This window comes from Gambusia affinis, linkage group LG05 (assembly GCF_019740435.1).
Source record: "Gambusia affinis linkage group LG05, SWU_Gaff_1.0, whole genome shotgun sequence".
Classification (NCBI taxonomy): Eukaryota; Metazoa; Chordata; class Actinopteri; order Cyprinodontiformes; family Poeciliidae; genus Gambusia; species Gambusia affinis.
Genome location: NC_057872.1, coordinates 27,964,094 through 27,978,397, shown reverse-complemented (window position 1 = coordinate 27,978,397; position 14,304 = coordinate 27,964,094). Strand labels below are relative to the sequence as shown.

The 14,304-nt window shown below is 34.2% G+C and overlaps 1 protein-coding gene across 1 annotated transcript; it reads right to left on the bottom strand.

Moving 5' to 3' along the window:
• Window positions 1–1,333: 1,333 nt before the first annotated feature.
• LOC122831177 (carcinoembryonic antigen-related cell adhesion molecule 5-like) lies at window positions 1,334–12,652 on the bottom strand. Its single transcript, XM_044117176.1, has 10 exons — window positions 12,536–12,652; window positions 11,974–12,306; window positions 10,820–11,104; window positions 10,344–10,610; window positions 6,113–6,391; window positions 5,547–5,819; window positions 3,517–3,619; window positions 2,589–2,626; window positions 2,022–2,097; window positions 1,334–1,845 (listed from the first exon to the last, which is right to left on the bottom strand). The coding sequence occupies exons 1-9, from the start codon at window positions 12,573–12,575 to the stop codon at window positions 2,048–2,050; spliced, it is 1,668 nt and encodes a 555-aa protein (XP_043973111.1). The 5' UTR covers window positions 12,576–12,652; the 3' UTR covers window positions 1,334–1,845; window positions 2,022–2,047.
• Window positions 12,653–14,304: the final 1,652 nt, after the last annotated feature.

Here is a 14,304-nt window from a genome sequence, read left to right as displayed (position 1 = left end):
CTGGGTAGATTATATGAAACTACCATATCAGAACTCTGAGGGTTTGTGAACTTTGGATTCAGTCGTCATTTTCTCCAACACAGAAATGCTGTTAAATCATAAAGAGATAAACAATAAAATAATAAAATGATAAATACAGAACCAGAAATGTGTTCACTGGTACAATAAGGAAGCTGTTTTGCATCGAATATAGGTCAAAACATTTCCAGTAGATACAGCAGAAGAGATAGATTTGCATTATATTTTCTCAGGTAGAATTAGACATGCACACAACACTGGACTGCTTCCATCTCACAAAGGTTTCACTGCAGAACGTCGGCCTCCATTTCCCTCTAGTCATTCCGAATATTAGCAAATCCCTTTTTACTGCTGTTGTCTACTGGCAAAAAATACATAACTAACTAGATTAAATATCTCGACAACAAAATGTTATCAATTATGTAGCATTGACAAACTTAACTTTACATACAGCATGTGCTGGTAATGTCAGTTTCCTTTGATACAAAAATAAGGTCCTTAATCAAATAGACGTTTAGTTAGAACAACTACTAACTCAGATTGTCACCAAGTAAAAAGTCTGACTCTTGTTTTTGTCCTTTGGTAAGCATTTTTTGTAATATTTCTATTTTTTATTTCAGTGATTTTTGAGAAGAGGGACAAACCAGGTCCTATGGATTAAGCACAAAATTTTAATAAAATATAAACAAAATAATTTTTTTTCAAGTATCTGACTAAACTAACCTGAACCATGTGAGCATAATAATGTATGTTTTCCTGGTGTTTGCTGAATATTTTTTTATTTTAAATATTGTAGTAGGTTTAAAATCCCTTGTCCCGGAGCAGAACTCAATATATTATAATAGTTTAAAACAAATAAAGAAATACTAAGTTAATATATTACGACGGTTAAGTATAAGTATTCAAATAAATAATTATAAAAGTGTCAATAAGTTTAATTAGAAATCATTTTTATATATTTTCCAACTCAATTGAAATTCAGATTTTTTTACATCAGCTTTGTTATCTCTAAAGAGGAGTGCCTCTTTAATTCAAAATAGAATCTAAATATGTCAACATGATTTTTTAAATCTTTGTAAATTTAGTATTCTGTAAAGATTTCATGGACCTGATGAGCTACGATAAAAGAATATATAATACAGCTTTAATAAAATTACTTACTGTGAATGGGAATAACTTTTTAATATAAAGTTTCAGTTACCAAAATAAGTTGAAGTTTTAGAAATACAGCACTTCATTAGAATTTTTCACAAATAGCATTCATAAAGTTTCTTGAGATAAATATCAAAAGGTCATTAAATAAATTTTAAGAATATTTTGTCAGACCTGCAACCAGTTTAATCAACAGCAAAATACAAAATACCAAAAGAACAAAAAGTATGTTTTCTATTACTTAGATACATAAAACGAAGAACTCAGCAACTTTTGTTGCTTGCCTTCTACAAATAACTGATGTCTGGCACAAATTCCCTAATAATATTAAATTGAACAGCCACTTTAAACCTTTTCTAATTGGCAAAAAAGGTAAATGAACCTTTCCACATTTTGTCAAAGTAACACAAATTAGCATGCTTTCTAATTAAATTACTCTTAAAACAGATGCTGACAAAAGCAATACAGATTATAAATATAATCTCTGAACTAAACATTTTTTTGCCAATGTGACTATGTAACTTACAAGAATGGAAATTAGTGTAAATATCTAAAATAAAAGTACATTAAAACACTATTGTTTATACACATTTATCAAATAAATCTAGAGTATTAATATTATTTTCATCCTTCTCCATAGTTATATACTACCTTGGTATCTTAATTTCTGATGATCTGCAAGACAAAAAGATGAAACTAACTGATTAGAGAGATGATGAAGAATCTTCTGTAAGTATGAATATTGGCAATATTTTTCAAATGTAAATATTTTAATAAGAGAAAGAATTATCAAACACTGAAAATTCTAACTTTCCTTTTCTCATAATCAGCGCTAATAACTCAGAACTCACCTTTTAATGAAGGAAAACTGGAGATTTTATATTTTATCATATAAGTTTGCCATGTTTTCATACTCATGTTCTTGTTCTGAAAAACATGATAGACAAGTTTTCATATGCCATTCAAAAAGAAATAGAGATGGATTTTTTTTTGCTTTTGATGCTAGAGCAAAGGTCAGAGGTAACTTTTAAAACAGTAAGCCTGGGTTTTAGTCATTTTCTGATCTGTCTCTATGCATCTATTATGTTTAGCTCTGACAAAATTAATTACAGTCCAATTTGTCAGGAAAATTGGAATATTAAGATTGGGAAAAATAAAGGACACTAGCATCTTGTTGCAGTGCTGAGTTAATTTCTGCAGCTGTAGAGAAAATTACGTCATCAGATGAAACTGAGCTCCACATTGAAAAGAGAAGTTCCAGAAAAGAAAGAGCTGCCAACTACACATCTTTTCTAATGTTAACAAGTTGTTAGTTACCTTGCCAACATTTGGTGGATGCAAGTCTAAACATTTACTTTAAGTCTATGCCCAAATAAAGTATTATATAAAGAATTAAGTAGAGCTATAAAAATACATACCTGTTTTACCTGACTCTGATTGAGCTTGGTCATTTTTTCTAAATATTGGAAACAAATTACAGTTAACATCCAGATCCAATGTTATGTAGTGGCAAATAAAAAACAAACAAATAAAAAACAAACAAACAAACAAACAAAAAAACAGAAACACATTGCTTTTAGTTATGTGAAAAATAGGAACACCTGATGAAAACCTGGCTATTTTTTGTTATTTTTAAACAATATTATAAAAACAAACATTCTATTGAAAAAATCAATATGGACACCCACTAAAGTCTAACTTCAGAGAGTAAAAGGAAAAGAAGGCATATTATATCAGGAGTACATGAATATAAAAATTCTCAGCATTTGAAGTTTTGTCCTGTTTCAATACGTTTTCACTGGTGTTTCTGACCATTGAGGTGAGAGCGAACATTATAGTTGAATATAAAGAGCTGTCTGAGGTTTTCAGAAACGAGACTGTAGCAGAGATTGACTTGAATAGCAGTCCATAGCATGAAACATGCTGAAGTCAAAACAAGTAAAATTCCTGTCTTGCTCAACCAATCTGCTACTTATAAAAATAGTCTCAAGGTTATAAAGAAATAAAAGTTATAAAGCTCAATATCTTGTCTTTGGACCCAGAGGGTTAATACAAATAATATTAATAAAGCAAAACATATTTGACCTTCCCTTTCACATTCAACGTGTTTGTTAGTGAATTGCGTACAAAAAAGTTGTTACAAATTGTGCTCCTCTGCTATACGTGCACCTGCATGTATTTAGAGCAAACTGCTTTGTGAATCGAGCATGAAAATAAAACAAAATAAGAAGAGCAAAACATTTGCAAAAAATTAAGGATATCGTATCGATTCCTGAAACATTTAACAGAACATTGGAATTTTTTCACATGGCTATGACTGCTAAATGAATGTAATTTGAGACTTACATTTTCTTATGAATAAAGAAGCCTCCAACAGCTCCTAGAGCAGAAACTATCAAGCATGCAATTACTATTGCAGCAATGGCACCGGCTGAGAGACGTCCAGATTCTACACAGGACAAAATGACACAGAAAACAGAAATAAACAATATGTTAACAAAATATTACTTGTTTTCCAAATTATTTGGATTACTTGTTGGAAATATGATTATTAGGACAAGACTATAATTTAATAAATCCTGTCAAAGTAAGTAAAAGTTTAAGTTACTGACAAGAACATTTCAAGTCCACTCACTCAGTCCATCTAGCATTAATAGTCTGTTTTGGGTGTAATTTAGAAAAACTGCAAACTAGCCAAAGTGCACATAAATACATAAGTGAGACAGGGATATATTGTAATGAATATAATGTGCCGTAAAACATAAAATTGTATTTTGTAAGTGTTTTCCTTAAATATAGCTGTAGTCTTGTTGGAATAGATCAAATTTGTAAACAAAACTAAATTTCTGCTTCCTATCTATTTCTCTTGATTTCCAAACAGATATTTACATAAATTGTGTAAAATTAAACTGACACAACTCTGGAAATGTATTTTAAGACAACACCTCAAATTCATTGCTTTATTGTATAACACTGTGGGAAAAGAAATTAAAATAAATTAGTTTAGACATCAGGAAGATATTCTCAAAACTAAATAAGTGGGTTTTATCATTTGAGATCATTTAAAGATACGTAAAGTGACCAAGTTTATCTATTTTCACCAATTGTAGCCGCATCAAAGGAATGTTCAGGAAGGAGAGAAGTTCTGTGTCTGAAATAAATAGAAAATTCAAATACCGATAACAGGAACCATGAGGGGGAAATACCAGGAAACATTGAGTAGACTGGGAAAACAACGGGAAGTAACAGAAGGAAAAACCGAGGCATGAGGGAACGAGAGGTTAAACAAATAGTCTGGCTAATGACTAACAGGTTGCAGGTATGAAAGGAGAGGGAGCAGACAGAGGAAAGAGAGAGACAGAGAGCAGGGAGAGAAGACTGGGGATTAGGAAATGAATGCAACAAAGAATAACCGGACCTAAGAGACATAATCAAACTAGAGCACAAGAAATGACTAGAGACAACAAGTAAAAATAATAAACTAGGATAAAGAAAGAACAGAATTAAAGTAAACAAAAACATGTAAACAGGAAAGCACAATAAAATACAAACCTATGTGTGATAATGAGAGCTGTACAGTGAGGAAGAACCACAGCTACTGGTGGAAACTCACAAACTTTTCCTGTGTTGCACCATGAGTGAGATGGAAGTGTGTTACATTGATATTGCTCTTGTGCGTATACAAAGCTTAAGGATAATTTCCTGTTCACATTAAATATTTTTGAGAAGAGTTTATTGTGATATTCACTACAATTCATTATCAGATCATAAATTTTGTTCATGCAATTTCAAATAAAAATTTAAATGATTCTAAAGTAAAATAAATAATGAAAATAAGAGAAATGTGTTCCCTTTCACTATTTAAGTGTAATTCTTTTTTGTATATTGTGAAATAATTACTTGGTTTAAATTGCAGCATCAAGTTAAAACTCACAGTTCAAGATAAATGAACTTAAAAACAAAGTTTAGACAACTTGTCTTTTGTTGTTAAATCAACTTCATGAACTTTAATTTCTGAGTTAAAACCAAAACAATTTTCATGTTGACTCAATTTGTATTTTCAAGGCAGCAGGTGGAGTTTTATTTTCAAGTTAAACCACCTTCAAATGATTTACAGTGCAAAACACAAAACCAGGGCAACAATGGCCTATTTAACTATTAGTATGGCCTAGTCAAAGTCCAGACACTAAATTGAATTTAGTCTGAGTAAAAGGTGTTCTTACAGGACATATGAGGGCTGAATACAAATACAATTTTGAGATTTCCATCTGTAAAAGATTTTGAAAGCTGTTTCTCGTCTTCTTCTACGTTTGTTGGTCCATCACATGAAATACAATTAAAATATTTTAAAGGTTTGTGAGTGTGACGTAGCTTACCTTCTGCAGAGATATCTTCTATAGAGATAGGTAAAAGTTGAGATGATTGATATCTTGAGGTTATACTGTTAAAGGCCCGACAGTTGTAGTTTCCACTCTGATTCTTCTGAACATTGATGAGTCTGAGCTCAGATCCAGAGCCAGACAAGTTTCCATTAAAGAACCATTCAAAAGTGGCATTAGGTCTGGAGTCAGCTGAACAAGACAAACTGATGTTTGACCCTTCTAGATATTTCTGAGAAGTTGGTTCTAAGTTGACTTTCTCTGGACCATCTGTAACAATTAATATTAATTAACTTGCCGTATTAAATTCAATAAGAAAAATAGTACAAATATCAGAAAAGAAGCACATGTTTAAAGTTTATTGGATGACCAATGTTATTGCTGACAAGATTAACTGATAATGTTTAGCAAATATGATGGTGTTTTACTTGATCTGACTTTTTAAAAATGTGTTTCTCATACTTTCTTAAATAGTAAAATAGCAACAAACAAAGGCTGTTAAGCTCCAATAAATGTGGTATTAATATCAATAGGATGTTATCATAGCGTTGGGAAAAACTCACAGCTGACAGAGACGTTTACAGGATCACTCTTGGCACTGCTGACAGGATTGGACACATTACAGCTGTATGATCCTTCATCATATCTGGTCACATTGATTATAGTCAGCTTGGATCCTGCATCAGTGATCTGAACTCTGTCACTGACTGAAACCTCAGAGCTGCTGTTCATCCAGAGGAAGGAAAGAGAAGATCCAGAGGAGGAGCAGGAGAAGCTGACAGACCCATTGAACTCAATCAAGTGGGTAAGGTCCTGAGTAACCTTTACATTAGAGACTCGCTCTGTGGGTGGAAAGCAAAACAAAAATCATTCCTACATGATCAATCAATCAAATCGATCAAATTTTATCTGTATAGCACATTTCAGCAGCAAGGCATTTCAAAGTGCTTTACATCAAATAAAACACAAAACACAATGCAACATAGAATCAACAACCAAAACCCAACATTAAGTCAGATTCCGTCAATAAACTTGCAAACGTTTCAAATACAATCCTAAACAAGTGGGTTTTTAGTTGAGATTTAAAGGAAGTCAGTGTTTCAGCTGTTTTACAGTTTTCTGGAAGTTTGTTCCAGATTTTTGGTGCATAGATGCTAAATGCCGCTTTTAAAGTCTATTCTTTGAGCTACAGGGAGCCAGTGGAGGGACTTTAAAACTGGTGTTATGTGCTCTATCTTCCTGCTTTTAGTGAGAACGCGAGCAGCAGCATTCTGGATCAGCTGCAGCTGTTTGATTGATTTGTTGGACAGACCTGTGAAGACGCTGTTGCAATAATCAATACGACTGAAGATAAACGCATGGATGAGTTTCTCTAGATCTTGCTGAGACATTAGTCCTTTAATCCTGGAAATGTTCTTCAGGTGATAGAAGGCCAACTTTGTAACTGTCTTTATGTGGCTCTGAAAGTTCAGGTCAGAGTCCATCACTACTCCCAGGTTTCGGGCTGATCGCTGATTTTTAGTTGTAATAACTGAAGCTGTGCACTGACTGTAGATCGTTCCTCTTTAGGTCCTGGAGAAAGTATTGGCACATCCACACATTTATCTGTTCTAAGCATCTGTTCAGTGATTGGATGGGGTCAAAGGTCACCTGGTAACATCGTAATGTAGAGCTGTGTGTCATCTGCATAGTTATAGTAGCTGATATTATTTCCTGTTATAACCTGAGCTAGTGGGAGCATATAAATATTGAATAAGAGGGGTCCTAGGATTGAACCTTGGGGTACCCCACATGTGACCTTTGACCTCTTTGATGAGAAGTTTCCAATTGAAACAAAGAAATCCCTGTTCTTTATGTAAGATTCAAACCAGTTAAGCACTGGACCGGAGAGTCCGACCCAACTCTCCAGTCGATTCAGTAATATGTCTTGGTCACCAGTGTCAAAAGCTGCACTGAGGTCCAGCAGAATCAGCACTGTGGTTCTCCCACAGTCTGTATTTATATGGATGTCATTGAACACTTTTACGAGGCCAGTTTCTGTGCTGTGGTGAGACCGGAAACCAGACTGGAAGGAGCCAAAGCAGTTGGTTATCGTTAGGAAGCTATTTAACGGTTTACACAGCTATTTCAATAACTTTGCTGATGAATGGGAGGTTGGAGATCGACCTGTAATTCTGCAGTAGTGATTTGTCTAGATTGTTCTCTTTTATCAGTGGTTTGATTACTGTCGTTTTCAAAGCCTGGGGGAAAACGCCTGATGAGAGTGATGAGTTTAGTTTACCCTAACTCTTTCTTAAAGAAATGTGAGGGTAGGACATCTAGACAGCAGGAACTGGAGCTTAGTTGACTTATAATTTCCTTTAGGGTTTTATAATTAAGTAGTTGAAATTGGGTCATTTGTCCTGTATTTGTTTTGTTTGGGCACAGTGTTGGTACATTCATTTTAATTGGGGCAATGGAATCAATGATATCTGAAACTTTAGACTGAAAATCATTTACCAACTTATCTACGTCATTACAGCTTAAGGGTGAGGAAAAAGTAGATTTGATTGATGTTTCTGCTGTGCTTTCAGTGAGAGAACGTTTTGTGTTGGTTGTTTGTCCAAGTGGGTTAAAAGATAAACAACTTTCAAAGATAACAGCGAAGTGATCCGACAGACATTAGAAATATTCACACCCTTACTGATAACCAGGTCCAGTGTGTGTCCTTGAGTGTGTGTTGCTTGTTTGACATGTTGTGTTAGACCAAAAGTCTCTAAGATATTAGAGAGCTTTTTAGTCCCTGTGTCTTGGAGATTGTCAACATGAACGTTGAAATCACCAACAATTATTAAACAATCATAATCAATACATATGAGAGATAGAAGTTCATTCAAGTCAGTAAAGAAATTTTCCACATATGTTGGAGTTTTGTATAAAGTTAGTGTCAAAGTTGGTTTGTGGCCTTTAATCTCAAGTCCAAGATACTCAAAAGAGGTGAAGTGACCCAGAGAAATGTTACTACTATTTACGATATTCTTAAATATTGAAGCCACGCCTCCTCCTTTTTTATGTTTTCTATTCTCACTTAAGAAATTGTAGTTAGGAGGCGCAGATTGAATTAGTACGATTGGTTTATTATTGTCATTCAACCGTGTTTCTGTCAGAAACATAACATAAATATTATGCTCAGTGATGGAATCATTAATTAATAGAGCTTTAAAAGAGACGATAATGAACTGCAATTGAACGGAAGTTAATCAAAGAAAAGAAACATGACAGAAGACCCCAATTACATATCTCTGCATAAAAAAGTCAGCTTTAAAACGGCTTTGAGGACAAGTGTCTCAAACTCCGGGCCGCTGGCAGGAATCTTGGGCCCCATGACAAAAAATTGAATTTGGTCCCCTGTGCAGGTGATGTTACAATTTTTAATGTTTTTTCCATTTTTTTCTCCAAAGAGTTTTTGCAGCGCTAGTGGCTCATATTTTTGCGACAGTAGGCAGACAGAAAGGAGGGGAAGACATGCGGCAAAGGTCGTCGGGACCAGGAGTCGAACCTGCAATGTCCATGTCGAGGACTAAGGCCTCCAAACATGGGGCGTGCTAACCCCCTGCGCCACCACAGCACGCCCCTGTTACAATTTTTTGAGTCCATCTGAACCACCAAAAGTATCACAATTTAAAGGCTTCCAACTTCTTTGCTTTCTTTGGTTCAATACTAATACTAGCACAATATTTACTGCTCATGCATTTTACATAAAGTGTGCAAGTGGGTTGCTTAATTTTTTTCTGCTAGTTTTAGATTACTGAAAGGTCTCTCCCCATGATCATAGGCAACATGAAAATATACATAAAGCAATCCAGACTTCTCAAAAAATGCTATGTAGTTGCATTTTATTCAAACTGGAGTATATAACTTTGATATAATATATGTTTTCTCCATATTTGTTAAAGCTCTCATCCTGTCAGATAATACGTGAAAACAATCAATCTCCTCCAGCTGCTCCCTGAATTACTATTACTGGCTAAAGTAACGCTCTGTTCCGACCAAACCAACCAATCAGTACCAGGAGGAGGGTCTTAGTGCTGTCAACCAACCTCATTCACTCACTACTAAATGTGCTAATGGTAGAAAAACAATTTATCATTACAGAAAAAAATGTTTATCTGCATTCACTGGCAGCTATGCTAACTATGCTAAATGGTTGATAATCTCACACAGTCTACCCACCTTTCGGAGAAAAACTGGGCTACAAATTGACACTTTTACCTTTTAATCTCTCTGTCTCTATTTTTTGAAAATCTAACTTTATTACTTTTCTTAGCAGCATAGTAACTGCCACAGTTGTTCTTGTCTTCTACTGACTGCTGCTGAACACCGTCACCATCAAGCGGTCCAAGCAGGAACCATTTCATGCAGATCCAGGGGTGTTCAGGACAAATGTGTGCTTTTTGGTCTGGGAGGGGTAGCATTTAATTTTTACTGGTAAAAACAATTTTAGAAAACACAACATAATTAATTTTGTAATTGACAGGGCCCCATGTTTTTTTCTTTCTATGAATAAAACAAAAAATAAATAAATAAATTGTGGAGGGCCCGTTGTTGGTCAGGGGCCCTTAGAATTGTCATAACTTTTCACCCTTATATGCCGCCCTTGCTCAAACTGCCTGGGTTTTCTCCTTCAAAGCAAAACACTATCAGTGTTCAGTAAAAGAAAAGATATTCTACTTGTTAGTAGCAGAACTGATATTGCTTATTGACACTATTAATGTAAAACAAAGGTAGAGCTTTGGAAAACATTGTCATACCTACCATGTACAGAGATTGGTGAAGGTTGAGATGTTTGATATGTCAGAGTTTTGCTGTTAAAGGCCTGACAGCTGTAGTTTCCACTCTGACTCATCTGGATATTTGTCAGTCTGAGCAATGGACCGCTACTGGTCAACTTGTCTCCATTCAGAAACCACTGATATTCAGCAGAAGGTGATGAGTCAGCAGAGCAGGTCAGATTAATACCTGACCCAATTTCATGATGTTCCTGTGATGGATACACTTCTATTTGTACATTATCCGGACCATCTGAGAGTAGAAACAGTAATATGTAAAGAAAATGTTATTTCAATGAAAATTTAATTCAAATCTTAAAATAATTATGATAGACGGTTAAATGAAGTACTAAGTAAGCTAGAAAAAAAAATACATTAAAGAAGAAGAACCTTTAAAATTATATTTATATAATGGCTGCAGTAGAGTTAAACAGATGTTGAGCATTTAGATAAAAAACTTACAACTAACAGAGATTTTTACTAGATCACTGATGTCAGAACTGACAGGATTGGACACATGGCAGGTGTAAGATCCCTGGTCATTTCGGGTCACATTGACTATAGTCAGATTGGAGTTTTCTTCATTTGTAGTGATCTGGACCCTGTCGCTGGCTGTGACCTGAGAGTTATCTTTCATCCAGAGGAAGGAAAGAGAAGATCCAGAGGAGGAGCAGAACAGACTGACAGAGCTGTTGAACTCAATCAGGTCTGCACTTAGTGGGGAGACTCTGACATTGGAGACTGGTTCTGTTGGAGGAAACCAAAGTTGTTGTCATCAAATACAAGAGACAATAATCTCTTCTGTATTTCTCTTCATGAAAAAACAGTACAAATCTTGACATGGGAGAAATTCTAAAAAAATGTGGTAACACTTTATTTGATGGGTTGTGAATAAGACTGTCATGACATCATCATAAACATGACATAACACCTGTCATGAACATGAATAAGTCTTCATGAATATTTATGAATGTTCATTTCTAAAAATGAATGAATTTTCATATTCATTCATAATCAAATTTTAAATCAACTTCCATCAAACCATGTCAGTTTTATTTTATATCTCCTAATCAAATAATATGATATGTTGGAAACAACAGAAAACTAGTACAGGAAAAAATCTCCAATCAGCAAACTCTACCATAAAAGTCAGAGAAATTATTTACTCTGCTTCCTCACATTTACTCTTTTCAAGGTACTTTTTAGGCACATCAACAGAAAACCATTTTTGGCAAAACTGCTTGATAAACATTAATCTCATTGGTAAGTCTGAAAGCATGTAACAGGCTGAAAGCACAACTGATCATGTTCCCATTTCTGAGCTTTTCTGATAAAACCTCAAGTTTATTTTATGTTTTATTTTGACCAATGCCGTTTTAAATGCCCTGACGGAAATCTGATTTTAAACAATTAGGTAGACCATTCAATTTAACTCCTTGATACTTGTTCCCACAAAATACATTTAAAATAGTTCAAAGCTCATAATAACAGCCTACAGCTTTCACTTGTTTAAAGAGTTATAAGATGGATGAAGGGTGAAAAAATAAAATAAACTGCAGAGAAAGTTTAGAGACTGAAAGGTGTTAGTTGAATCTTGGCTTTCAACATCTACTCACCATAAACATTCAGTGTAGTGTATCCTATCTTTTGATTTATTCCATCTTGAATGGTAACTCTGTACTCTCCGCTGTCACTGAGTTTCAGATTCCTGAGTTCCAGAGATCCAGTTGATCTGAAGAGAGTGATCCTGCCTTCATATCCTGGTGCAGTTGTGTCTCCAGTAGTCAGTGATACAATTATGAGTTCAGGTCTAGAATCAGGATCAAACTGCCAGTTGACAAATACAAATGGTGTTTCTGTTGGATTCAAGTTTGTTGTGAACGTTATTGTCCCTCCAACAGAGGCTGTCAGAAGATCATCTGGTAACACACCAAATCCATTAGATAAACCTGGAAAACAAGTTTAATACAATATTAAAAATGGCTTAAAAGGCCAGAAAACAAATATTGATAGGAATGAAAGGTTACCCTACTATAAAATGCTGAAAATATGTACCTAATATTTTAGATATATTTTAATCATGTTGAGTTCTGTTCAAGAATCAGGTTCAGTTGGTTGGTACATGATAAAAAAACTTGACAAAGGCTTGAAAACATTTTACTCATACGAATCTCTTACCTATAAAAGCCACAACCCCGACAAAAAGCAGTCGTAACATTGCTTTGATTTAAATCCAGAGGTGTCAGTGTAAGGACAGATCAGGACTCCAACTGAAACTTAGAAAAGCTTTGCAATGAATGGTAAACACTTAGTGCTGTAAATTATTACAGTAATGAGAGCCGCCTTGAGAATCCACAGCATGACCCACTGGAGTTAAAAAATTGCTTGACGGCTCCCTCTCATGGTGAATATGTATTTTCTGTGTGATCTAAACAGAGGTACAGTTTATTTTATGACTACTTCAAAATGAGAAAAGAAAATGTCAATTTAATAAGAATCAAGTTGGGCTTACAGATTATTCAATACATTATTTAACAAGTTCAAACTTTATCCTTTTTCATTGCGATTTATTTATCCAGATGTTAAGGCTATATTAGCAAGTTGTGAAATATAATTGGAGTTATTAATAAGTTGCACATTATTTAACTACACCTATATAAATTAACAACTTATTTAGAGGAATTCATTTTGGATGGAAGGATAGATTGATGGATGGACACAGATTAATTGTTACTTTTACATAATATATATCAAAATAAATTTAAACTACTATTCCTTCATACATTTATAAAAAATTGGCTCCTTACCCAACACTACTTGAGGGTCAAGACTCTCCTGCTGGACTGTGTTGAGGTTTTGAATTTTACTCAATCACTCTTTGTCCCTGACATATACACTCTAAAAAGTGTATTTGGTCTCCAGTTCATCTTATGGACTTCTTCACATTAATTTCACTTAATTCTTTTGCTTTTGCTGACAACTTACTTTTTTGTTATGATCATCCAACTCAATTCATTAAGTCCTTCCATCACAATTTGCTAAGTTTTTATAACTTAATTCATAAGGGGGTTTAACATGACGAATTTAAGTCACTCTTAATCAAATTATTTATTTTGTTCTATTAAATATTTAAAATCTCTTTAACTTCATTCTACAGAAAGTCAACTCAAACTTATAATTCCCAACTAAATATTTTGGGCTGCAAACATCTTAATTTGCAACCTAATACTCTTTTCACAGTGTCCTCTAAATACACCCTAACTTAAAAGTTACAAATATTTTCCTTAAAGGACTTTTTTACTTTGAATTTACTTGAAAGAATTAAGTTCAATACCATATTCGTATCCTATGTCTGACACCATGATGCTCTGTCCCTTCACCACAGATTCTGTATCAACCAGGGTGCTGTGGTGGTTCAGTGGTACAGCACAGCCCAAAAAAGGAGGACTTCGTCCTTGACGGGGCCTTTGCAGGTTTGATGCCCAACCTGATGACCATAGCTGCCACTTTCCTGAATAACTACGCTCAAATAAAGGCTGCCTCAGATAATAAACCTTTGAAAAAAGAGATCCTTTATGTATTTACTTCTTTATTTGAAGTAAACTAAATGATTTGAGTAAGACTGACTTATATCTGTCATCTTACACTGTGTTCCAAATTATTATGCAAGTGATACTTTCTCAGATTTTTCTGAAATGATCAATGCAAATGATGGTTGGTATAATTTTCAAGTCATGAACTATTACAGTATAAATCAAATTTTACTGAACAAAGCTCCCCAGGCGGACAGTATTTTTTTTAAAATAAAATACTCAAAATGCACTGTTCCAAATTATTATGCACAGCAGATTTTCTAAACATTTTATGGATTATAAAGAATTGCAAACAGTCATTCTTTGAATGTGCAGCATTAAATGGTCACATGTACTAAAATCAAAAGCTATTTC

Excerpts from the sequence above, each read along its gene's own strand:
- LOC122831177 (XM_044117176.1), bottom strand. The coding sequence starts at position 12,575 with ATGTTACGACTGCTTTTTGTCGGGGTTGTGGCTTTTATAG. Across the intron at positions 3,620-5,546 it reads AGAAGATATCTCTGCAGAAG|AATCTGGACGTCTCTCAGCC; the intron begins GTAAGCTACGTC and ends TGTCCTGTGTAG. Across the intron at positions 2,627-3,516 it reads TTCTTTATTCATAAGAAAAT|AAAAAATGACCAAGCTCAAT; the intron begins GTAAGTCTCAAA and ends TCCAATATTTAG.